Below are 24,436 nucleotides of genomic sequence, written 5' to 3'. Positions count from 1 at the left end.
ACGTGGGTCTAGGGGTCCGGCATCATAGCCGAGTCCAATCCCAAATTCGCCTGATGCACATCCATTCATTCTCGGGATGTGGGCGTCGCTGGCAAGGCCGGCATTTATTGCCCATCCCTAGTATCCCTGAGAAGGTGGCGGTGATAGAGTGCTAGCCCACTTCAGAAGGCAGTTAAGAGTCAAGCACGTTGGTGTGGGACTGGAGTCACATATAGGGCCAGACCAGGTGAGGACGGCAGGTTTCCTTCCCTAAAGGACAATAGTGAACCAATTGGGCTTTTGACAACAATCCGTCAGATTCATGGTCACTTTTACTGAGTATTATTATTTCCAGATTTTTTAAAAACTGAATTCAAATTCTCAAACTGCCATGCTGGGATTTGAATTCACCTTCTCTGGACTCTCCAATAACACAACCAATACACTACCATATCATGGTTAGTGATTGAGGGATGGATACTTCAGCCAATGTTTCTCTCTCTAATCCAGGGGCGCTAATGCCACTTGCAGTGCACTTATTACTATAGCCGCTATGTTCTTCCGACTCAATACAGACCAGGTAATGATCCTACCTCACTGTCTGAGGCTGAACCAGACTGTTCGCAACCTTGGCGTCCTATCTGACCCCGAGATGAGCTTCTGACCACACATCTGCTCTATCACCAAGACCGCCTACTTCCATCTCCATAACATCGCCTGTCTCCACCCCTACCTCAGCTCACCTGCTGCTGAATCCCTCATCCATGCCTTTGTTACTCCCAGACTCGACTACTCCAATACTCACCTGACCGGCTTCCCATAAACTTGAGCTCATCCAAAACTCTGCTGCCCGTATTCTAGCTCGCACCAAGTCCTGTTCACCCATCACCCCTGTGCTCGCTGACCTACATTGGCTCCCAGTCTGGCAAAACCTCGATTTTAAAATTCTCATCCTTGTTTTCAAATCCCTCCATGGCCTCCTCCCTCCCTATCTCTGTAACCTCCTGCAGCCCTACAACACTCTGAGATCTCTGCACTCTTCAAATTCTTCCTACTTGTGCACCCCAAATTTTAATCATCCCAACATTGGTGGCTGCACCTTCAGCTGCCTAAACCCTAAGCTCTGGAATTTCCTCCCTAAACCTCTCCACCTCTCTACCTCTCTCTCCTCCTTTAAGATGCTCCTTAAAACCTACTTCTTTGACCAAGCTTTTGGTCACCTAGCTTTGACCAAGCTTTTGGTCCTAATATCTCCTTACGTGGCTCGGTGTCAAATTTTGTTTGATAATCACTCCTGTGAAGCGCCTTGGGACGTTTTACTACATTAAAGTCGCTATATAAATGCAACTTCTTCTTCTTCTTCTTCTTCTTGTGCTGTATGGCCCAACTTCTTACAAAGCTAGGTGGGAATGTAAGTTGAGAGGAGGACACAAAGAGTCTGCAAAGGGATATGGACAGGTTAAGTGAGTTGGCAAGAAGGTGGCAGATGGAGTACAATGTGGGGAAATGTGAGGTTATTCACTTTGGTAGGAAGAATAGAAAAACAGATTATTCTTTAAATGGTAAGAAAATATGAAATGTTGGTGTTCAGAGAGACTTGGGTGTCCTAATACAAGAAACACAAAATGTTAGCATGCAGGTACAGCAGGCAATTAGGAAAGCAAATGGAATGTTGGCCTTTATTGCAAGGGGGTTGGAGTACAAAAGTAAGGAAGTCTTACTAGAATTGTACAGGGCTTTGGTGAGACCTCACCTGGAGTATTGTGTACAGTTCTGGTCTCTTTATCTAAGGAAAGATAGACTTGCCTTCGAGGCGGTACAACGAAGGTTCACTAGATTAATTCCTGGGATAAGAGGGTTGTCCTTTTGAGGCGAGGTTGAGTAGAATGGGCCTATACTCTCTGGAGTTTAGAAGAACGAGAGGTGATCTAATTGAAACATATAAGATTATGAGGGGGCTTGAAAGGGTAGAGACTGAGAGGTTGTTTCCCATGGCTGGTGAGTCTAGAACTAGGGGTCATAGTCGCAGGATAAGGGGTCAGCCATTTAAGACTGAGATGAGGAGGAATTTCTTCACTCAGAGGGTTGTGAATCCTTAGAATTCTCTACCCCAGAGGACTGTGGATGCTGAGTCGTTGAGTATATTCAAGGCTGAGATAGATAGATTTCCGGACTCTAGAGGAATCAAGGGATATGGGGATCGGGCAGGAAAGTGGAGTTGAGGTCGACGATCGGCCATGATCTGATTGAATGGCGGAGCAGGCTCAAGGGGCTGCTCCTATTTCTCATGTTCTTATGTTAACCAGCTGAGCCACAGAGGGATGCTCTGATACACAAGATGAAAGCTTGTGAACTAAACTAAAGCAACTGAGTTTCAGAGTTACATCCAAATACACTTGTAAAAATAATTTTGTTCTAGTAATTAGTTTAAAATATATATTTGACACCACTAGTAAAGCAGTTGCTGGAAATATCACTTAAACATCTGACAAGCAAAATTAAACTCAGGATTTTAAAGTCTTAGCATCTACTCAGCTCTAAATGTCGTAAGTATTTGTGACATCACTGCCTGGGGATATCCGGTGAACCTGTTATCATAGATGTCTAATACAAAAACTTCCTAACTTAATCGTAAATATGGCTTAAATTAGACGCTCCGGAGATAGAGGTGGTAATTTTAACCCTCCAGGACGGGCGGGGGGAGACAGATGGAGGGGTTAAAAATTTTTAAAATGGGGAACCCGTCCTCACCCAACTCCAATGCGCTCACTTCCAATTTTAACGGAGGCAGGTTGGGGGGCCCGCAACTAACCTGCTCTCCGGAGGCGGGTCTGTCATTTAAATATTTCAAGGAGGCTGCAGATTTAATTCTGGCCGGCCGGGTTTCCCGGGCCTCAGGAAACCCGGCAGCTGAAGGGAGGAGAGACCGGCAGGATGGAACAGCTCAGTGCCTTTCCAGCGCTGCTTGTGGGCCAGGAGGAGCAGGAGTGCTTCCCCCACCCCACCCCGGACCACCAAGCTACCCTGTAAACCAACCGGCGATCGGACCCGCTCGAACGGCCGACCACCGCCCCCAACGATCGGACCATCCCCCCATGTCCTACTCGCCCCCCCCCCCCCCCCACCACGGATGTCTGACTCGCCCAAATGTACGACTCACCCCCGATGTCCACCACCCCCCACCCAATGTCTGACTCACCTCTCTCTCTCTCTCTCTCTCCCTCCCTCCGCCCCTCTCCCCGGCTGTGGCCTGGTGCCGCAGGCCTACCCGCCCGACAGCCAGCGAGCCTCTCAACATGGCTGGCTACGACTGGGAAACCGATTCAAGAAATTTTAATCAGGTTCTGCCGTTAAATTCAGCAGGACCTCCGGGAATCCCGTATTTCCGGTTTCCTGGCTGCTAAACCTCCCCCTCCCCCACCACCCGCTCTCCCCACCTTCACGTTATTATCATGGCCAGAATGTCTACATGCGCAACATACCACTTATCTCAATATCTTAATACAGTCCGAACTCACTTCAATCATTTCTAACCTCTCTTTGAAAGCACACTGAGCAAAGGCCGTAAATACAATGATATCGTGTTAGCTGTTGGTTATCATGAGAGGGGTGGAGGGGGTTACAAGAAGGTTTTTTTAGAGGCTGATAAATACTCTTTAACATTTAACCTTGTCAAATAAGTTAATAGTCATGAAGACTGACCCCTATCAATCCCCTGGGAGCACAGAGAGCCTTTGTGAGATGGCAAAACATGCATAGGCTAAAAGTTCACTTTGTAAAGTGAATTTATTAGCAATCTGATCAACCACCACACATCAGTAAAGGTGACAGCAGAAGCTTCGCTGACAACAGCACTAATGTATCGCCACTGCCCAGACCACGGACAGTAGTCAGGACTCTTCGACATGTGCTGCAGTGTATTATATCAGATCTGCATCTAGATGTTAAGGTGCTTCTATTTTAATAATTTCTCCCCTTGAAACGTTTCAAAGTGCACGATACAATCACTGTACAGCGAAGGACAGTTCCAGTTATCGGGCAGGCAAATGTAGCAGCCGTTCTGTGCCAGCTACATCCAACAAACAAACTGAGACAAACGGCCAGTCAATCAGTTTTAACAATGTTGGTTGAGGGATGAATGTCCACAAAGAAAGAGCTTGCATTTTCACAGCGCCTTTCACAACCTGAGGACATCCTATGAACAACCAATGAAGTACTGTTTTTGAAATGTAGTCACTGTTGTAATGTGGGAAATGCGGCTACGAATTAGCGCACAGCAAGATCCCACAAACAGCAACATGGTGACCAGATAATTTTATTTTTAGTGATGTCGGTTGAAGGATCAATATTGGCCAAGACACCGGGGCGAACTCTTCTTTGAATAATGGCCGTGGGATCTCCTACTTTCACCTGAGAGGGCAGACGGGCCCTCGGTTTAAAGTCTCATCTGAAAGGTGGCACCTCCGACAGTGTAGCACTCCCTCAGTACTGCACTGAAGTGTCAGCCTAGATTTTGTGCTCAAGTCTCTGGAGTGGGACTTGAACCCACAACCTGCTGACTCAGAGGCAACTGAGCCATGGCCAGGACACTGAGAGAACTCATATGCCCTTTAAATAGTGCCATGGGACCTTTAACAAACCTGAACAGGCAAACAGGGTCTGGGTTTAAAATCTGGTTCAAAGGATGGCACCTCCAACAATGTAGCACACCCTCAGTAGTGCATGGTTAGTGTCAGCCTGGATTACGCACTCAAGCCCTGGTGTTCAATTACAGTGCCATCAGGTAAACCAAGTTGATATGTGTTCTTTACTTTGAGAATTATATGGTGTCGTTAATTGATTCAAAGCCCTCGATATTAATGACCCCATGATGGGAGGAGAGGGTCGTGGATCGGGGGGTCTGAGTGTCCCGCTGTGGAGAAGTGAGACGCTTAATTTACATAATTAAATTGGGCTCCACAGTACAATTGGGAGCCCGATTTGAATTTTCTGTTTTGCATGGGTTTCCCAGGGGTCGGGAAACTCAGTAGTGAAAGGGAGGCGGGAGCTGCCGACTCCACAAGGTATGCGCCTCGTTTAGCTCTCCTCGTGGGCAGGAGGAGCAGGAGTGGTCTCTCCAGGCCCCTCAAGGAAGCTTCCGGCCTTCCCCCAGCCCCGATTGCCAACCTCCCCCCAGCTTTCCCAATCAAGGGCCTCTCCCCCCTCCCGATCGAGGTCCTCTTTCCCCTTCCAATCGTGGGCCTCTCCCTCCGGCCTCGATCGCAGGCCTCTCCCCCTTCCCAATTGCAGCCTCTCTCCCCCCTCCCGATCTCGGCCTCTCTCCCCCCTCCCGATCGCGGCCTCTCTCCCCCCTCCCGATCGCGGCCTCTCTCCCCCCTCCCGATCGCGGCCTCTCTCCCCCCTCCCGATCGCGGCCTCTCTCCCCCCTCCCGATCGCGGCCTCTCTCCCCCCTCCCGATCGCGGCCTCTCTCCCCCCTCCCGATCTCGGCCTCTCTCCCCCCTCCCGATCGCGGCCTCTCTCCCCCCTCCCGATCGCGGCCTCTCTCCCCCCTCCCGATCTCGGCCTCTCCTCCCCCTCCCGATCGAGGGCCTGTCCGATCTCCCGATTGCTGGGGATTGTCCCCGAGGCTCTCCATTTGGCCGGCTGCCGGGCGGGAGGCGGAGTTAAAAAATGTTAATAAGGTCCTGCCGTTAAGTTCGGCAGAATCTCCATGTCCTCGACATGGCCGGGTTCTTCGGCCATTCTTGGCCTCACCCGCTCCCTCCCCGTAAATATCAGGATCAAAGAATCCAAAGGAAAATATATCTTTTTGATGTTGATACATTTCTTTACCCAGAGAGTGGTTAGAATGTGGAACTCACTACCACAGGGAGTAGTTGAGGCAAATAACATAGGTTCATTTAAGGGGAAGCTAGATAAACACATGAGAGAGAAAGGAATAGAAGGATATGCTGATCGGGTTAGATGAATTAGGGAGGGAGGAGGCTCGTGTGGACCATAAACACCAGCATGGACCAGTTGGGCTGAACGGCCTGTTTCTGAGCTGTACATTCTATGTAATCCTAAGTACTTCCAATAACTGTTACGTTAGTAAACTTGACCATTAAAGTATATGAAGTAACAAAGCAATCAGGTGTAAAGCATGATCCTCTTGTGAGGCTTTACCCGCTTTCTAGAAGAGAGTTGAGTCCCTAAATTACGGGGGGAGAGGTGCCGGGGGGGGGGGGGGGGAGGGAGGGGGGGCAGTTAAAATTCCCCCAGGTCGGTTACCCGCCCTGCAGCTTCTGGGAGCTGACCTGCCAGGATTTTCACTGCAGGCCGACTGCAATTTTTACTAGTAGGCATTGGCGGGAAGCGGCAGTGAGTTTCCTGCCAGGCCAAACCAGCGAGGAATCGGAAGAGGCCCCTGAAGGGTAAGTTTAAATATATATATATTCTAAAATGCCCTTGTGGGGCCAGAAGGAGCAAGAGTTGCACTCTTCGAATGGAAAAGTGCCTGGCGTGATTTCATGTCCCCTTCTAACTGCCATTAGCACATCACATTTGATTGCGAAACCATGGCACCTAAGACAACATTTCTAGATGGCAGAGAGTGAGTACAAAGTTGCAATTTAATTTCTGGGTGTTGGATTCGGATGCCCGGTACCTCCACTGTCACTGAGCCTTAAATCTATCCTGCAGCAGAGGAACATCTGCCAGAAACATTTGGTGCATATGAAACAGCTGGAATGCTGACCTGGAACAATCCGTCCCTCATTGTGGAGATCGTGAATGGTGAGAGGTAGTGGGACAATATCCTCGGATCAGAATCATGTCTAGGGTGTTTATTATTGCCCAGGGAGTTTTAATAGTGACCTTGAGGTACAGGAAGAGTGTCAGAGAAACCATAGCATTAGTAAGGAATAAGCAGGCCCGACGGAGTGGAATAGACAGGTCCACAGGTGCTCGGGGGCCGTGAGGTGGAATAAAGATGGCAGAATGGGTTCCAAGATGGGGAATGTTGGCAACGATTGGGTTAAAATCTCAGGATAAGGGGTCGGCCATTTAGGACCGAGATGGGGAGGAATTTCTTCACTCAGCGGGTGGTGAATCTTTGGAATTCTCTGCCCCAGCGGGTGGTGGATACTTAGTCGTTGAGTATCTTCAAGGTTGCCATGATGTGGAGATGCCGGTGATGGACTGGGGTGGACAAATGTAAGGAATCTTACAACACCAGGTTATAGTCCAACAAATTTATTTTAAAATCGCAAGCTTTCGGAGATTATCCCCTTCGTCAGGTGAATGAGTGAAAGGTTCTCAAATCGCATATCTTATATTAGGCTGGGACACTGATTGGTGTGATGGTGTCCCAGCCTAATGTAAGATATGCGATTTGAGAACCTTTCACTCATTCACCTGACGAAGGGGATAATCTCCGAAAGCTTGTGATTTTAAAATAAATTTGTTGGACTATAACCTGGTGTTGTAAGATTCCTTGCATATATTCAAGGTTGAGATCGATAGATTTTTGGACTCTAAGGGAATCAAGGGATATGGGGATCGGGGGGGAAAGTCGAATTGAGGTAGAAGATCAGCCATGATCTTATTGAATGGCGGAGCAGGCTCGAGGGGCCGAATGACCTACTCCTGCTCCTATTTCTTATGTTCTTAAAATCAATGGGTGCTTTGCTGTGAAGAGTACATGCACTGCTCTCATGATGGAAAAGTACCGAATACTATTAGACAATAGTGGCTAGGAACAATTAACTCTTATCTACAACAGAGATGAGCACATACTTGAGAAGTAATTTGTTGAAAAAGGGTTAAGACTGTAAAAAAACTAGATAAGGCCCAAGGACTGTGCAAGAAACAGACTTTGGAAATAGAATTGACTGTTTTCAGCAAAGGAAGAGACCTAATGTTCATGAGAGCTGATGAATAATTATAATGTATGCTTTTCTGTACTAACTATGAATATGGGGAACGCCAGAGGGGCTTAGGAGAACATTGCTTCAAGGAGCCTTGCAGCCAAATGCGTCGAGGTTCCTAGTGGGGCAGCGTTTCCAAGTGCACATTTACGGAGGTCTCAGATAGCATTGATGCATTTAAAGGGACGCTTGATGCATGCATGAAGGAGAAGGGAATAGAGGGATACGGGGAGCAGGGTGGAAAGAGTTAATGGGTGAGGAGGAGGCTCGCGCAGAGTATAAATAGACCAGTTGGGCTGGACGGACTGTTTCTCCGCTGTAGGTCTGTGTAATGATATCAGTTATAAAAGGCGATGGCTGTAACGGCTTGTCTTTGAGTGGCACTTTGTTGCACTGCTCCTGTGTTATGATTATGTTATGGCTTGTGCACAAGTTGATTTAAGCATCTCTGCTATGATATCTTCAGCTCCCCCAAATCCTCATTATCTTCCAATTCTCTTTCCAACAGAGAACTAATATCTAGTTAAATTGAAGATTCTCCCTGCTGCTCATAATGTCCATTCTCACAGCGATGCACTAATCTGCAGCGCTCAGTGATGAATGTCTCTGCAGTCTCTCTCTCTCTCTCTCTCTCTGTTTCAGTTCTCTTCTGCGAAATTTAGCACATAAATCACACATTCCTTGATGGTGAGACGTCCCTCCACCGTTCCCACTGCCTCGCCCTGTTTTTGAACCCTCGTTGCCCGTCAGGTTGACTAATGCCAGAATATCCTCTGCTTTATCGCCCATGCAGTAAATCAGTGTGTTCACTTGTCTAATTTAAACTCCATCCCCTACTCCCGACGTGCTCTCCGCACTTTTTCTCTGGCTCAGTCATTCTGCAGGCTTGGCAGAATTGAATTTCACTGGAGGAGCTAAAGCAATCTCAAATTCTATCATATTTAGTTCTGCTTGACACTTAACTCATGTTTCAGGTTGTCCTCGCTGTGTTTCGCCCACAGGTCAGGTGGCTTTGACTTGACTGCTCGACGCCTGCGTTAGCATCTATTTTTTTTTTCCTTCTTCTTGCGAACGCTTCCAGCGGTTTAGGCTAACAAGTTTTCTTTTTGTTTTGATGTTTTCAATTTCTGACACGTGTTTAGGCATCCAGCTTGGCTCACGGTTTACAGCCGGGAGCTGTCGGGGAAAGTCCCCGGCTGCATTAGAAGGTCAACGAATCAATCGCAGAGATAGGTAAGGATCGCATAAAATATAGATACATAGGCTCCGATTTTAACTCCCTCTATGCCGTCTGGCAGAAACCGGCCGGGGTAGGTTGGGGGTGGGGAGGCAGTTAATATGTGGCTAGCCGTGTCCCGATGCTAACCTGCTCTTTTGAGCCAGGTGAATGGGACACCTGCAGGAAGGAAGTGGGCTACTGCTTTAAATATGCAGATTGGTTCCTGATGATGTCATTGAGACCCGGCTGCAATATTCGTCCAAGGCCTGAGCGGGCTGTGGGGGAGCAGTGACTGCTTCCCCCGCCAGGGCAGTCCTGCAGGAGGGGGTTCCTGGGACAGAAGAGGGCCAGGCAGGTAAGTTTAAAAATTTAATTTTAAGTTTCCTTGTGGGCCAGGAGACTCCTCCGGGCCTCACGAGGAAACCTTGGGCATCCCTTGATCTCGGGTTCCCCCCTGACCTCCTCCAGAGTCTCCCCCCTCAACTGACTGCCTCCGAATACCCGATCTCGCCCGCTGACCGGGTTAGTGGTTCTGACCGGGCTCGGGCGGGACTCCAGGAAAATTTATGGAAATGAGGCCCGGCCGAACCCGGTCAGAACCACTCCCTGGCTTCACCACCCGCTTTGGGGCTCGGGTGAACCCTACCTGCCCCTCCCTCCCCCTTTAAAATCAGCGCCATAAAGTGAGACCCATTTCAAGAGTCCTACAGTTGATGGGACAGCAATTAGGTTTTTTTTGCCTTTAAGCTTTACAAGGTCCAGAACTTGTGTCTTTATTAAGCCAAGGCGATATTGCCATGGGAATTTCAAAGATTGGAAACTTATCCCACAGTATCAGCAGATCAAAAGAGGATAAAGAGACATAAGCCCCAAGAAGCACTTATATTGGACATACACTGATTCACAGGGACGTAGGTACACATTCCTACCCATGAGGTCTATGGCACCTGATCAATAATTGCCCCATAGACTGTTGCTGGGGACTGATCATCTCTCATTACAGTGGCAGCTGTAAAACCTGCTCTTTTTAAAAAAAATTTTCAAAGCCATCAACTTTGATGCTTGGCATCTTTTTTTAAATTATTCATTCATGGGATGTGGGCGTCGCTGGCAAGGCCGGCATTTATTGCCCATCCCTAACAGTCCTTGAGAAGGTGGTGGTGAGCCGCCTTCTTGAACCGCTGCAGTCCGTGTGGTGACGGTTCTCCCACAGTGCTGTTAGGAAGGGAGTTCCAGGATTTTGAACCAGCGACGATGAAGGAACGGCGATATATTTCCAAGTCGGGATGGTCTGTGACTTGGAGGGGTATGCGCGGGTAGTGATGTTCCCATGTGCCTGCTGCCCTTGTCCTTAAAACCTACCTCTTTGACCAAGCTTTTGGTCACCTGTCCTAATATCTCCTTATGCGGCTCGGTGTCAAATTTTATTTAACAACGCTCCTGTGAAGCGCCTTGGGACGTTTTACTATGTTAAAGGCGCTATATAAATGCAAATTGTTGTTGTTTGTCGTGACTTAGGAATTCATACTGTGGTGTAGCTGCCCCGTAAAATTAAAGTGACGCTGAAGAAATAGCCTTCTAAGATGGCTGTTGAACAATAATTTTTTAGCTGTGCAGGAGTAACCTTTATCAACCCTGACCTAGAAGTGTTTGGCTAGCAGGATTGGACCAAGTGTGTTTCCTCCTCTGTTTCTCCCACTCTAAGTTGGTGTCATGCCCAGTTCTGAGTCACTAACTCTTCCAGGTGATTTATAGGATTAGTTTTAGCAAGATGGAAATTGGACTTTGAAGTGCAATGTATTCTTACGCCAACCACAATCGACACTCTGTTCCTAATGAACGTCAAACAATGAAAATCTCCCCCAGGTTGCCAACCAATTTAGTGCAGACACTTTGTGCAAACCACCAAAGTAATAATATTGTCTTTGTGATTAATGTGCGAAATTATTTAGCTGTGACAGTTTAGTTACTACTGTCGGATCTGTTAATAAATATCATGGTTTCACATTTAATACACTACGTGTGAAACATATTTATCACGCTGTCTGAAAGCTCCGTTATAGTGTAGAAAAATATCAAGATGTTTTTCTATCCAACAAATAAAATTCACACGTAAGTAGAAAAAACAACATGCAGCGTCAGGTGAGGACGAAAACGTTACTTCAACTTGTCCGTTGCTTCAGCAACTTCAGAAAAAATAACAGAAGAAAAACTGTGCAGTTTACAGCACAAAGCAAACGGTGTGTCTTCCTCAGCACATGATTTCCAACGTGCAGTGTGGATTCACTTGGGTGTTATCAGGGATGAGGGGTTACTGTGGTGATGACAGTCTTGAGAAAGTAGGTCTTTTTTTTCACTCAAGGTTTAAAAGCAATTGGCTTTCTAGATTACGAAGAGTTATGATTAAGTAAACAGTGATAGATCTCTTCCACTAGTTAACGGGAGAGTAACAGGAGGCACAAATTCAAAATGATCACGAAATGAATTGAAGATGAGGTGAGGAGAAAGTTCCTTTGCGCAAAGGGTGCTTAGAATGTGGAATTCTCTGCCACAAATGTTTGTTGAACAGAAGGAGAGACCTTGGCCCCGATATTTGCGGGGAGGCCAAAATCGGCCAAAGAACCCAGCAAGGCCGGGGACGTGGAGGCCCTGCCGTTCTTAACAGCAGGGCCTCATTAGCATATGGTGGGGCCCCCTCCCGCCCGACAGCTGGATGGGACACTAGAGGCAGGAGGCCGCAGCGGGGGACCCTGGGCTGGTGGGGGGGTGGGGGTGCGGTGGGGAATGGTCCACGGCACTGGGACGGGTGCATCAACACCGGGCAGCGATTGGGAGGGGTGGGGGGGAGGGAAGTCTAGGGATCGGGGCTGCGGGAGGCCGAAGGCTTCTTTGAGGAGTCTAGGGGTGGAGGGGTGCACACCTGCTGCTCCTGGCCCACAAGGAGTGCTAAAAGAGATATAGTCCCGATATCGGATCAGTTGCCAGGAATCCCACAGCTCGGGCCTTCCCCTCACTTACTATTAAATTTACGTCGTGGCGCCGATGATGCCACCAGGCCGTGACTTAGGTATGTTAATTAGGCCCCCGCCTGCCTTTTGCGGGAGTCTTGTCCATGGCTTTATTTCCGCACTTTAAAATTAACGGAGCAGGAATGGGGTTGGGTTTCCCGATGATGATATTTTAACCCCCCTCCCCCCCCGACCCTCGCCCGCCCATCAGGCCATGGCGGAGAGGGTTAAAAATCAAGGCCATTATCTCAATGTGCAGCCAGGAGGAGCTGGGGTGCTCCTCCTGCCACCCCTTTCGCTCCCCTTCAAGATCTCTGTCAGCTTAAACTAGATAAAACATTGTCACAATAGCCTGAGGTTAATCTAACAAGGCAGATGGAACATTCCCACTTCCTACATAGACTTTTCATGTCACCAAATTGCATTAGCGTTTGCCTGTCGCAGAAGCAAAGAAGCCCTTGACTGTGAGTACAAGAGTTCAGGGAAGCCTATAACAAAGAGATGGCCTCCACCTGAACTGAAACAGCACCTCGCGGAGAGGGTGAATAGAGCAGTGGGAGAGGTTTCAAACTAAGATGGAAAAGGGTGGAGAAAGTCAAGATTTGAGCCTAGAGCGGGAGAGCAGGGTTAATAAACCCGGTGAAGTCGAAACAGAAGACTTACCTGAATAAATTGTGAGAAAATATTATCAGAGGACAAAGGAAAAGAAAAAAAAAAGCTTTGAGGTAGTGAGACCTAAAAGCACTGGTGTAGGAGGGGGCAAGAAATGTCAACAAAATGAAATGAGAAAAGTAGGAAAAAGTTATAATTATTTGGGGTTGAGTGATACGTCTGTGAATGCCCAAAGCATTCAAACCAAATTGGAAGGGTATGATATTATAGCCATAACGGAGGGATGGATTAGGTTTGGGCAGGACTGGGAACTTAATATTCCTGGTTATAACATTTTCAGGAGAGACAGACAAGGGAAAAAGGGGGTGCGTTGTCAATAGTGAAGGATTCAATCATAACGCTGGAACAGAAGATTGTTTGGAGCGGTGCGTAAAGCTGGAATCCAAATGCAATCGGAAAGAAAATGGTGCAAGTCTCAGTGTGTAGTACAGGCCACTAAACAGTGGCGATGACATGGGAGGGGAGATCTTCAAACAATTCAGAGAGCAATGTAAGAAAAACAAGACAATAATACTGGATGATTTTAACTATCCCAAGATAGATGCATTCAGGATACAAACGTGGGCAAGGACACCTCCTGCTGATTACCACCTACCGCCCTCCCTCAACTGATGAATCAGCCAAGGAAGCACTGAGAGTAGCAAGGGCACAGAATATACTCTGAGTGGGGAACTCCAGCGTCCATCGCCAAATGACTTGGTAGTACGACCACTAACTGAGCTGACCGAGGACTTAGCTGCAAACTGGGCTTACGGCAGGTGGTGAGTGGAATAACCTACTTGACATCATTCTCACCAATCTACCTGTATCAAATTCATCTGTCCATGATGGTACTGGTAGGAGTGACCACCGCACAGTCCTCGTGGAGGCCAAGTCCTGTCTTCACACTGAGGGCACCCTCCATCGTGTCGTGTGGCACTACCACCGTGCCAAGTGGGATAGATTAAGAACAGATACATGAGGCGCTGTGGGCTAGCAGCAGAATTATATTCCATCACAACCTCTATTTCAATAACTTCAGATCATAACCACTGCTCCCATTTTTTCAGTCAGCTAGTGCTGGTAATGGTTCTGCTGCTGCCATTTACACCTCCTCCTGACCAATCTTTTGTTTCTTAACCTGTCCCATTACCACCTTCCTTGCCTTGCACCATCATCCCCTTTTTGTCATTTAATCACACTTGCCCTCCACCCTATCACAGACCTTCCCTTTTGTTCTTTCCTCCCCTCCCCTCCGCTCCCTCCCCCCTTTCCCTGGCTCTGCACTTGCTTAAAAACTTTAACTCTTTTAAAACATCTTCCAGCTCTGACGAAAGGTCTTCGACCTGAAACGTTAACTCTGATTCTCTCTCCACAGATGCTGCCTGACTTGCTGAGCTTCTCCGACGTTTTCTGTTTTTATTGCAATCTGTAACCTCATGGCCCAGCATATCTCTCACTCCTCCATCACCATCAAGCCAGACGACAAACCCTGTCTCAATGAGAAGTGCATGCCGGGAGCAGCATGAAGAATTTTGAGAGGGCGAATAGGAAAAGGCTACTTCCTGTGGTTGGTAAGTCGATGATGATGTGTCATGAATTTTAAAATTACAGCTAAGAGAGTGAGGACAGAGGTTAGGAGAAATTTCTTCACGCAGAGGGTTGTTGTGACATGGAATGTTTTGGCACACTGAGGCAGAAACCATTGCATCTTTTAAGGGATATGCGGATAAATATTGAAAGCAGAGGAAGATAAAGGCTATATGGAGAGAGTGGAACAGTGCGATTAGCTTTCAATTGACACAGACACATGGAGCCAAATGGTCTCCTTATGTGCTATCACTTTCTATGGCTATACTCCTACTTTAACGGAAGACAGGAGAGTTTCCCCCAAAAACTCTGTTCCCTTGACATTGATTCCATTTCCCTCTCGGGCCACTCTCTCAGGCTCACCTAGACCATTGGCCATCTTGGAAATCCTGCCTACCCTGAGCTGAGCTTCAAACCCCACATCTATCACCAAGGCCGTTTACTTCCACCTCAACAAATACGGCCTGCCTCCAGCCTTAACTTAGCCTCTTCGCTGCTGAAAGCCTCATACATGCCTTTGTCACCACCTCCAGAAGCTACAACTTGTTTAAAACTGCCACATGTGTGGCATCCCAGACCATATCAGTACAGTAGCCTAGTGGTTATGGTGCTAGAATAACAATCCAGAGGTTTGGGAGTTCACATCCCAATCATGCTAAGTTGGGAATTGAATTCAGTAAGTTTGGTCATCTGTGAGCTGGCACCGAACAAAACAAAGGGTGGTAGAAGTTTGGAACTCTCTTCTGCAAACGGCAATTGATGCTAGCTCAATTGCTAAATTTAAATCTGAGATAGGTAGCTTTTTGGCAATCAAAGGTATTAAGGGATATGGGCCAAAGGCAGGTATATGGAGTTAGATCACAGATCAGCCATGATCTTATCAAATGGCGGAGCAGGCTCGAGGAGCTGAATGGCCTACTCCTGTTCTTATATTCCTATGTTCCTAAAGCTACTGGATTGTTGTAAAAATACGACCTTACCAGCATCATTGACCTCCTAAGAACAAACATAAAAAAATACTATAGCCTACACACCCATTTATCCCCATCCTCACTGATATACATTGGTTCCTGTCTTGAAATGCATCAAATTTAAATCTTTGTCCTTATCTTTAAATCCCTTCACGACCTTCCCCCACCTTATCTCTGCAGTCTCCTCCAGCTCTATATCCCCTGCCAAATGCACTGTTCCTCTGACTCAGACCTTTTGTCAGCCACCACCTTCACCCACTATTTGTGGCTGACTCAGCCCTACTTTCCAGAGGAAGGGTTCAGGTAAAGTAAATAGAGAGAAACTGTTCCCATTGGCGGAAGGGTCGAGAACCAGAGGACACAGATTTAAGGTGATTGGCAAAAGAACCAAAGGCGACATGAGGAAAAGCTTTTTTACACAGCGAGTGGTTATGATCTGGAATGCGTTGCCTGAAAGGGTGGTGGAAGCAAATTTAATCGTGGCTTTCAAAAGGAATTGGATAAATACATGAAGGTAAAAAATTTGCAGGGCTACAGGGGAAAGAGCGGGGGAATAGGACTAACTGGATTGATCTTACAAAGAGCCAGTTCGGGCTCAATGGGCCGAATGGCCTCCTTCTGTGCTGTAACCATTCTATGATTCTATGAAATTAAACATCACAGTGAATAACAAAGTTTAAAAGAAAGAGCTTGGGGTGAATTTGCACTACAGTGGCGTGAGCAGGAAAATGTCATAGAGATTTGAGTCAGATTAAGTGGCCAATGACAGATTCTGATGGGGCTGTAGCTTTATGGTAGGGTTTAAGGCAGAGTTAAGCTTTGAGTCAGAGTCAGTGACCTACACAAAGGACTCTGATGGGGCTGTACCTGTGTGATAGGGTTTAAAGCACAGCTCTATCATTTGGTTCAATGAATGGAGATAAGTTCATATTGAATTACATTAACACACCAAACCTAAGCTGCATCTTCTCATCCATAGAAATAAGGCAATCCTTGGAGAACAAAATCTGCATATAGTAAAGACTGCCAAATAAATGCAGTCTCACCCTGAGAGAACTGAAATTCAGGGACATTAATAGGTTGTCTGAAAATTGGAGGTTCTTCAAGCTGTGAGTGTGCATGTATCATCTGCCATCTTTCTTGTCATGTTCTACCATCTGTTGTGACCTTACATGCTCTGTGTGGCACATAGCTGGAGAGGTTAATAATCACTGAGTGCTTGAGAGGCTGGGTTTCTCTGTAAGCACATATAGCTTGTGTTGACAATTGTAAACAATTTTACAACACCAAGTTATAGTCCAGCAATTTTATTTTAAATTCACAAGCTTTCGGAGATTTTCTCCTTCCTCAGGACTCAGCTTGTGTTGACACAAGGCTGCAATCCTAAAGGCAATTACTGCAGAGTGTAACTTGTTAGGTTTATCATCAGCACGTCAGAACTGTACACAGTGCCTTCGGTTACTTGGGCCTCGATATTAATCCACCCCCACGACAGGCGGGAGAGGGTGCGGTGGGGGGGGGGGCGGTTAAAGAGTTAAATACGAGGAACGCGTCTCCAACACGCACAGGCCCGCCGCATTTTTAGCGGCAATGGATATCGGGGCGTCCAAGAGTCTCGCTGTGGCGAGGCGGGTCACTTAATTAACATATTTAAATCGGGCTCCCACGGTGCAATTTAAAATTGACTGATTCTGCACGGTTTTCCCAGGGGTTGGGAGACCCAGCAGTGACAGGGAGGTGGGAGCTGCCGACTCCACAAGGTAAGTGCCTCTTTCAGCACCCCTCGTGGGCGAGGAGGAGCAGGAGTGCTCCCCCACCCCCCAGCCCCTCAAGGAAGCCTTGATCCACCCTCAGCCGCAATCGCCAGACTCCTTCCCTCCGTCCCCGCGCACCCCCTCCCCCCCCAAGTCCTCCCAATTTCCGACCACTCTCCCCCATCCCGATCGCGATCTCTCTCCTCCCTCCAGATTGCCGGGGACCGCCCTCTTTGTGAGTGACACTGGCCACAGAGGTACAGATGCCTTACAATAAAAACAATGTTTCAATTATAATATAGCTCACAATATTGCAAGACAGGCTTAGATGAAGAAGATCCTTCAGCCCATTTGATCTCGTCCGTCCAATATCAACTTTATAATCTCCCCATTACATCATCCAGCTGTTTCATAAATCAGTCTAGTGTCCCGGTTTCAAACACCTTTCCTGGAAACCCATTCCAGCTGTTGATCACCCTGTGTGTAAGGAAATACTTCTCAATGTCCATCCTCAACTTGCCCCTTCACAACCCTGAACCTCTGCCCTCTTTGCATTTGCTTTTGTATATCCATTAAATTATCCGATATACTTCTATAAGGTTGTTTATCAGATGTCCCTCTTGGAGCCTGAAATTCCTAAGCTGATCAAGTCATTCCCTCAAGCTCATCCCTCTATGAAAGAGAATCACCCTCATTGCTCTAATTGCAAACTATAATACACTCACAAAAATGCAAAAAGTGTTTGTGCCAGATTAAGTTAATGAAAACTTCTGCTATGGTTTTAAAATGATTATTGCACAAGGTGGGGAAGATTAGCTCTGTTTGTGAACTGTGGCAATATTGTAAATGCATATTGCGACCAAAGTAATTCTGAAATGTCAAATCTCCTTTTTAATGCTGATATCGATACGGATCCCTCGATAGAACAAATATTACTCCTAGTCTCAACTGAAACTTCCTTATTGTTAATAGAGAAATTCAAATCCCAGTAAGAATGAACTCATTTTCTGCTTCCGATCAATTGAGGCAGGACCCAACTTAGCTCAGATGGGGATGTCCTTGCCTCTGAGTCATAAGATCGTAGATTTTAATTCCAAGCCAGCAACCGAAAGCATAATCTATAGTAACATTCAGGTGCGGTACTAAAAGAAGTGCTGCATTGTTGGAGGTGCCCATCCTTTAGATGAGATGTTAAACCAAGGCCCTTGGTCTGTTTTTTCAGGCAGTGGTTTAAAAAAATCCCATGGCGTTATTAGAAGAGTAGTAGGAAATTCTCCTGACCAACATCTCTCCCTCAATCAACACCAACTAAAAATACCAAATAATTGGTCATTCAATCTGATTGTTTGCTGCAGAGTTCTAGCCGTGCCTGCTTACTTCACAAGTCACTGCACTTCAACAAGGAATTCAACGTGTGAAGCACCTTGAAGATGTTTTGATATGATAAAGTGCTACATTAATGCATGTATTATTATAATATTTATGATGCAGTTGGTTTTCCACCTATGTCCACGGGCCTGATGTTGACAATCATTGCTTGCTTGACGATATGCGCTTTGTGAAAGCTTACGCAGGCCCAGGGAGAAAACAGCTCAGTTCTTCAGTTTAGAAATGGACTTTAGCCCACCATTAAACAGTAGCAAGTGACTTAAAAATCCTTCCACTTTTAGAATACTTGGCCCTGTTGGAATTATTGAGGAAAGTACAACGATGGGTTAAAAACACTGGTTCTTAAAAAATATACCTGAACGCATCAGGTCTTCACGGATGCTTTCATAATTGTGCCAGTCTTTTCTTTTCAGCCCATCAGCCCAGCCGTACGAGCGTTCTTCATTTGGGCCGAATGGAAATCCCTGAAAAACATCATTCAAGTGGTTACATTTTTTTAAAAACATTGTTAGTCGCTTTCAACTAGTTAAAAATGTTTATTCATAAATTGTCTCAGGGGATTTGAACTCATAACCACCGGTTACAAGTCTATTAGTATAACCACTACACTACATGCCCATCGACTCAGACTGGTGGAACTAATTTTGCTGCTGACCCTTAACCACCTTGGAGTGAATGAGAGGTTAAGTAGAGATCTGTGGGCTAGAGACTTGAGTCTATAATCCAGGATGACCCTCCCAGTGCAGGACTGAGGGAGTGCTGCACTGTCGGAAATGCTGTCTTTTGGATGAGACATTAAACCGAGGCGCCGTCTGACCCCTTGGGTGGACGTAAAAGATCCCGCAACACTACTTCGAAGGGCAGCAGGGGAGTTCTCCCTGGTGTCCTGGTCAATATTTATCCCTCAACCAACATCACTAAAACAGATTTTCTGACCATTATCTCATTGCTGTTTGGGCGAGCTTGCTGTGCAAAAATTGGTTGCTGTGTTTCCTACATTACAGCAGTGACTACACTTCAAAAGTAGTTAATTGGCTGTAAAGTGCTGTGGGATGTCCTGAGGTCTTGAAAGGCACTATATAAATGCAAGTCTTTCTCTAGACACAAATCCAGGCCATTAGGTGTGTACGGGATGCATGTGCCAGTATCCATAGCTCACAAGGCACAAGAAGCTTTGAGAATTATTTGGTGGAATATGTTTGATGACTACTTCCTATCAGATGAGAAGTTCCTGCAACAATGAAATGCACACTCAAGATTATAAAAGAGCAGGACAGTGGTACTCCAAATGACTCTTGTTAGAATGATTAATATATCTGAGTAGTTAAAGAACAATGGATCACGGTCTGTGCCACTCCAACAAATGTTTCACTTTGTGAAAATGTACATAAAGGGAACCAACGTGATTTACTTTAGCACATACACTAATAATCCACAGCTGACCATCTGCTATTTCATGAATACGTACAGTCCACTTTGCTTACTCTACGTTGTTTCTAAAACAAGTGTTCTGTTCCCTCATAATGATTAGATTACAAAGGTTTAGTAATGGAAAATAATGGATGAAATATGCCAGAAATAGGGACTCATTGGAAAATTCCAATGCTTGTTGTGAGATTTCAAAATTTGCAGATAACACAAAACTTGGAAGTTAAGTGAACAGTGAGGAGGATAGTGATAGACTTCAAGAGGATGTAGACAAGCCGGTGGAATGGGCGAACACGTGGCAGATGAAACTTAACGCAGAGAAGCGCGAAGTGATACATTTTGGTAGGATGAATGAGGAGAGGCAATATAAACTAAAGGCATAATTCTAAAGGGGGTGCAGGAGCAGAGAAACCTGGGGGTATATGTGCACAGGTCATTGAAGGTGGCAGGGCAGGTTGAGAAAGAGGTTAAAAAATCATACGGGATCATGGGCTTTATAAATAGAGGCATAGAGTACAAAAGCAAGGAGGTTATGATGAACCTTTATAAAACACTGGTTCGACCACAACTGGACTATTGTGTCCAATTATGGGCACTGCATTTTAGGAAGGCTGTGAAGGCCTTAGAAAGTGTGCAGAAAAGATTTACTAGAATGGTTCCAGGGATAAGGGACTTCAGTTACATGGATAGGAGAAGCTGGGGTTGTTCTCCTTAGAGCAGAGAAGGTTGAGCGGAGATTTGATAGAGGTGTACAAAATCATGAGGGGTCGAGACAGAGTAGATAGAGAGAAACTCTTTGGCGGAATGGTCAAGGACCAGAGGACACAGACTTAAGGTGATTGGCAAAAGGACCAAAGGCGGCGTGAGGAAAAACTTTTTTACGCAGTGAGTGGTTATGATCTGGAATGCGCTGCCTGAAAGGGTAGTGGAGGCAGATTCAATCGTGGCTTTCAAAAGGGAATTGGATAAATACTTGAAGAGAAAAAACTTGCAGGGCTACTGTGAAAGGGCGGGGGAGTGGGATTAACTGGATTGCTCTTGCAGAGAGCTGGCATGGGCCCGATGGGCCGAATGGCCTCCTTCTGTGCTGTAACCATTCTATTATTCTATAATTCTAGACAGTGCTAGACCCAGCCATTTTCTTCAGTGAAGTTGTGGGAAGTCATTCTGTTGTAAACACTGATGATATGTGTGGTTCAGCAAAGAACTGGAATGTTAGTTTTAACTTCAGCTACATATAAGCTGATTGGAATGGAATACTTTAGGTTCCTGCCGATCCAGGTTTTTGCCTTGGACAGCTGTGGATTGAGAAGGTCTGAAGTTTGGATTAGCTCTTGTTTTTGTACCACGTGAATTACAGCTCACATTGAAATGGATAAGGTAGATTGTCATCTTCATTACCTGGGCAGTGATCTGTTGGAGGAGATTGCCCACTATTATTATACCTGCCTGATATTTATTCCATAAAGGGCACGCGACCCGCTCTGCCAGATTACTGCCTGGGCAGGCAAGACGAAAATCTACCCCTGTGCGTTTAACACTGAGGGAACTGATTGATGTGTCCATTTGACAAGAAACACCAGTCCCAGTCTATCATAGCCAGCTTGCCGCAGGTGGTGGGACCTCATCTTTGCATAAAGGAAACCGACGCTGGCTTTTTGACTGATTTGACAGGCAGGGCGTGGGCTGACCAGAGTGAAGAATGGTTTTGCCTGTCTGAGAGCTCGTCCAGTGCAAAGTTTGTAAGATGGTGCTGAGTGAGACAAGGTTTGCGTCAGCTGCCCTTCATCTGGAGGTTGTGCTGAATACACGTTCCTCTGGAAAGGTAAATTGGACGATGCTAGGGGGTGAAATTGGTCTTTGGCGACAGCACAGTATGGACGACAGCCAATCGGCTGCCCGTTCTACACAGTTGTGGATTCAGAAGATCCGAAGCTTGGATTGAAGTCAATGGAAAATAAATTTGGACGGGTTGAAAACAGGCTGCAGATTCACTATCGCCAGTTTTGCACTCTTGCTGAAGGCCAATTTTTACCCCCTTAATGTCAGCTCCGCAATTTGAATCTGCCTTGTGACCAAGCTTGAGAGTCATACAAAAGGATGGCTAGGGTGGGATGTGAAGTAGGGATTGCTGGGGCCTGTGGTTAAGATAGATTGTTGGAAGATTGTAAGAGGTCATCCATCTAAACAACGGTATATCTGTCTTGGAATGTCTGATGCTCTTAGCTCTGCACGTAAAAGTAGAATGATGCTTTTTATATGTCATTCCTCAACTTGATTCACAATAGTCTGTCCCACAAATACATGCATGAAATGAGATAAGAAAAAAACAGAAGCATACTTCAACTTGTAGATCTAAAAGCCCTCCTTCTCCTGGGATATTCAGTCAGTAAAAGAGAGGTTGCGTAGAATCATATAGCACAGATGGATGTCATTCTGCCCATCGTGTCTGTGCCGGCTCTTTGAAAGAGCTATCCAATTAGTCCCACTACCCCTGCTCTTCCCCATAGCCCTGCAAATTTTTCCTTTTCAAGTGTATGTCCAATTACCTTTTGAAAGTTACTATTGAGTCTGCTTCAGACAATGCATCCCAGACCATAACGACTCATGGCATTAATAAAAACATTCTCCTCATCTCCCCCCTGGTTCTTTTGCCAATTATCTTAAATTTGGTTACCGACCCTCCTGTCAGTGGAAACATTTTCTCCTTATCCATCAAAACCTCTCATGAAATTGCAATGCAGAAGGAGGCCATTCTGCCATGCCTGAGCCAGTGCTATCTCCAAACTGGAACTATTGACTGCAAGTCACTTTCCCTGCTCTTTCCCCATACCCTTTAAAATTGTTTCTTCCTCAAGTCTTCTTGTGATTTCCTCTTTAATGCTGTTACTGATTTGGCTTCCACAGCCACTTATGGTAATGCATTCCATATTCTAATAAGTCTTTGCATGAAAAAAAATCCTTCATGCTTTTAGTACTAATCCTGAGCTTATGCTCCCTTGCTATCGATTCACCAACCAGTGGAAATAATCTTTCACTAATTTACCTTCTCAGGTTCTTTTCAACACTTCTGTTAGATTGCCCCCTTTAACGTTGTTTGCTCTGGTGAATTTATCCTTTACAACTCGATTTACAGTCAGCACTTTAAGGATGCCAATCGGTGTGAGACAAACCTCTGCAGGGGCTTTAGTACACTCAGTATCATGCTGAGTTATAGTGCCAATTTTGCACCGATGCAAAGTGGAAGTAAATGCGGCCTAAGTCCCTCACGCAGCTATATCCTCTCGTCCCTGGTGTCAAGCTAGCATAACTATGCCATTTTTTTTCTATTTGGATTGAAATTTCAGTCCGCACAGCTACACCATTGTCGGGCCTTCTAATCTGAACTTGCTGACGGGCTTTACAGCAAAAATGGATAAACTTCTGTGCATCTGCAATTAACTTGCAACAAATTGAGTCAATCTGTGGAAGTCTCCTGTGATTCCAATGTTATCTTGCAGAAGTCAGTAGGTTTTATAACTCTCCAAGGGGGAGAGCTTGTTACAAAATAATATGGGTTGAAATTGCTTGTCCACAAGCACTGTTAGGATTCAGTTTATTGTTTTTTGGTGAGTTGCCTGAAACCTCAATTGTGTTTTCTTTTCATTTCTATTCAGAGTGTCGGCCTTAACTCAGAAGGTTGTGGGTTCAAACCCCACTCCAGGAACTTGAGCACGTGGGGCTGGATTTTGCTGGGAGAGGCTAACAGCGCTCACTGTTATTTATGCGCAAATCGGACAGCAACTGTCGGCGACCTCACACGGTGAGCGGCGGGAGAGATCGAGACCAGAGCGGGGATAAAAACAGCGCGGAGAGAGCGAGAGTTCAGTCGGTGAGCGGCGGGAGAGAGCGAGACCAGAGCGGGGATATAAACAGCGCGGAGAGAGCGAGAGTTCAGTCGGTGAGCGGGAGAGAGCGAGACCAGAGCGGGGATAAAAACAGCGCGGAGAGAGCGAGAGTTCAGTCGGTGAGCGGCGGGAGAGAGCAAGACCAGAGCGGGGATATAAACAGCGCGGAGAGAGCGAGAGTCCAGTCGGTGAGCGGCGGGAGAGAGCGAGACCAGAGCGGGGATAAAAACAGCGCGGAGAGAGCGAGAGTTCAGTCGGTGAGCGGCGGGAGAGAGCGAGACCAGAGCGGGGATATAAACAGTGCGGAGAGAGCGAGACCAGAACTTACTCTGAGAGCGAGACTCTGAGACCAGCGGCAGTTCGGGGTGACGTCACCAGTCAGAAAGTGACGCGGCACAGGGGAGGCAGCTGATTGGTGAGTAGGTTAAGGTGAGTATTTCTACCATTTTACTGTAAGTAAAGTAATAAGAAAGGGAAGATCTGCAGGTTTTATAGCAGATAGTGTTTTTTTTTAGTGAACCTAGGTCCCTAGTACAGTTAACATTTTCTAATTTCAATGTAATTTAAAAGGGGTAACTCAGCTAAGGCAAGTCATGGCAGCAGACCTCGCACCCGTGATATGTTCCTCCTGCAAGATGTGGGAAGTCATGG

The 24,436-nt window shown here is 46.4% G+C and overlaps 1 protein-coding gene across 4 annotated transcripts in view; it reads right to left on the bottom strand.

Annotated features, from left to right (window-relative positions):
- The window catches only part of galntl6 (polypeptide N-acetylgalactosaminyltransferase like 6), a 1,033,047-nt gene that overhangs the window by 654,452 nt on the left and 354,159 nt on the right, over positions 1 to 24,436 (bottom strand). For 3 of the 4 annotated variants that reach the window (XM_067982486.1, XM_067982485.1, XM_067982487.1), the window contains one exon: positions 18,826 to 18,934. In XM_067982486.1, the coding sequence (XP_067838587.1) occupies positions 18,826 to 18,934 (109 nt within the window). The remainder of the gene's footprint in view (positions 1 to 18,825; positions 18,935 to 24,436) is intronic. The other variant, XM_067982488.1, reaches the window with a different exon arrangement.

Source organism: Heptranchias perlo, chromosome 4, assembly GCF_035084215.1.
Source record: "Heptranchias perlo isolate sHepPer1 chromosome 4, sHepPer1.hap1, whole genome shotgun sequence".
Classification (NCBI taxonomy): Eukaryota; Metazoa; Chordata; class Chondrichthyes; order Hexanchiformes; family Hexanchidae; genus Heptranchias; species Heptranchias perlo.
This window is presented reverse-complemented; position numbering and strand designations above follow the sequence as displayed.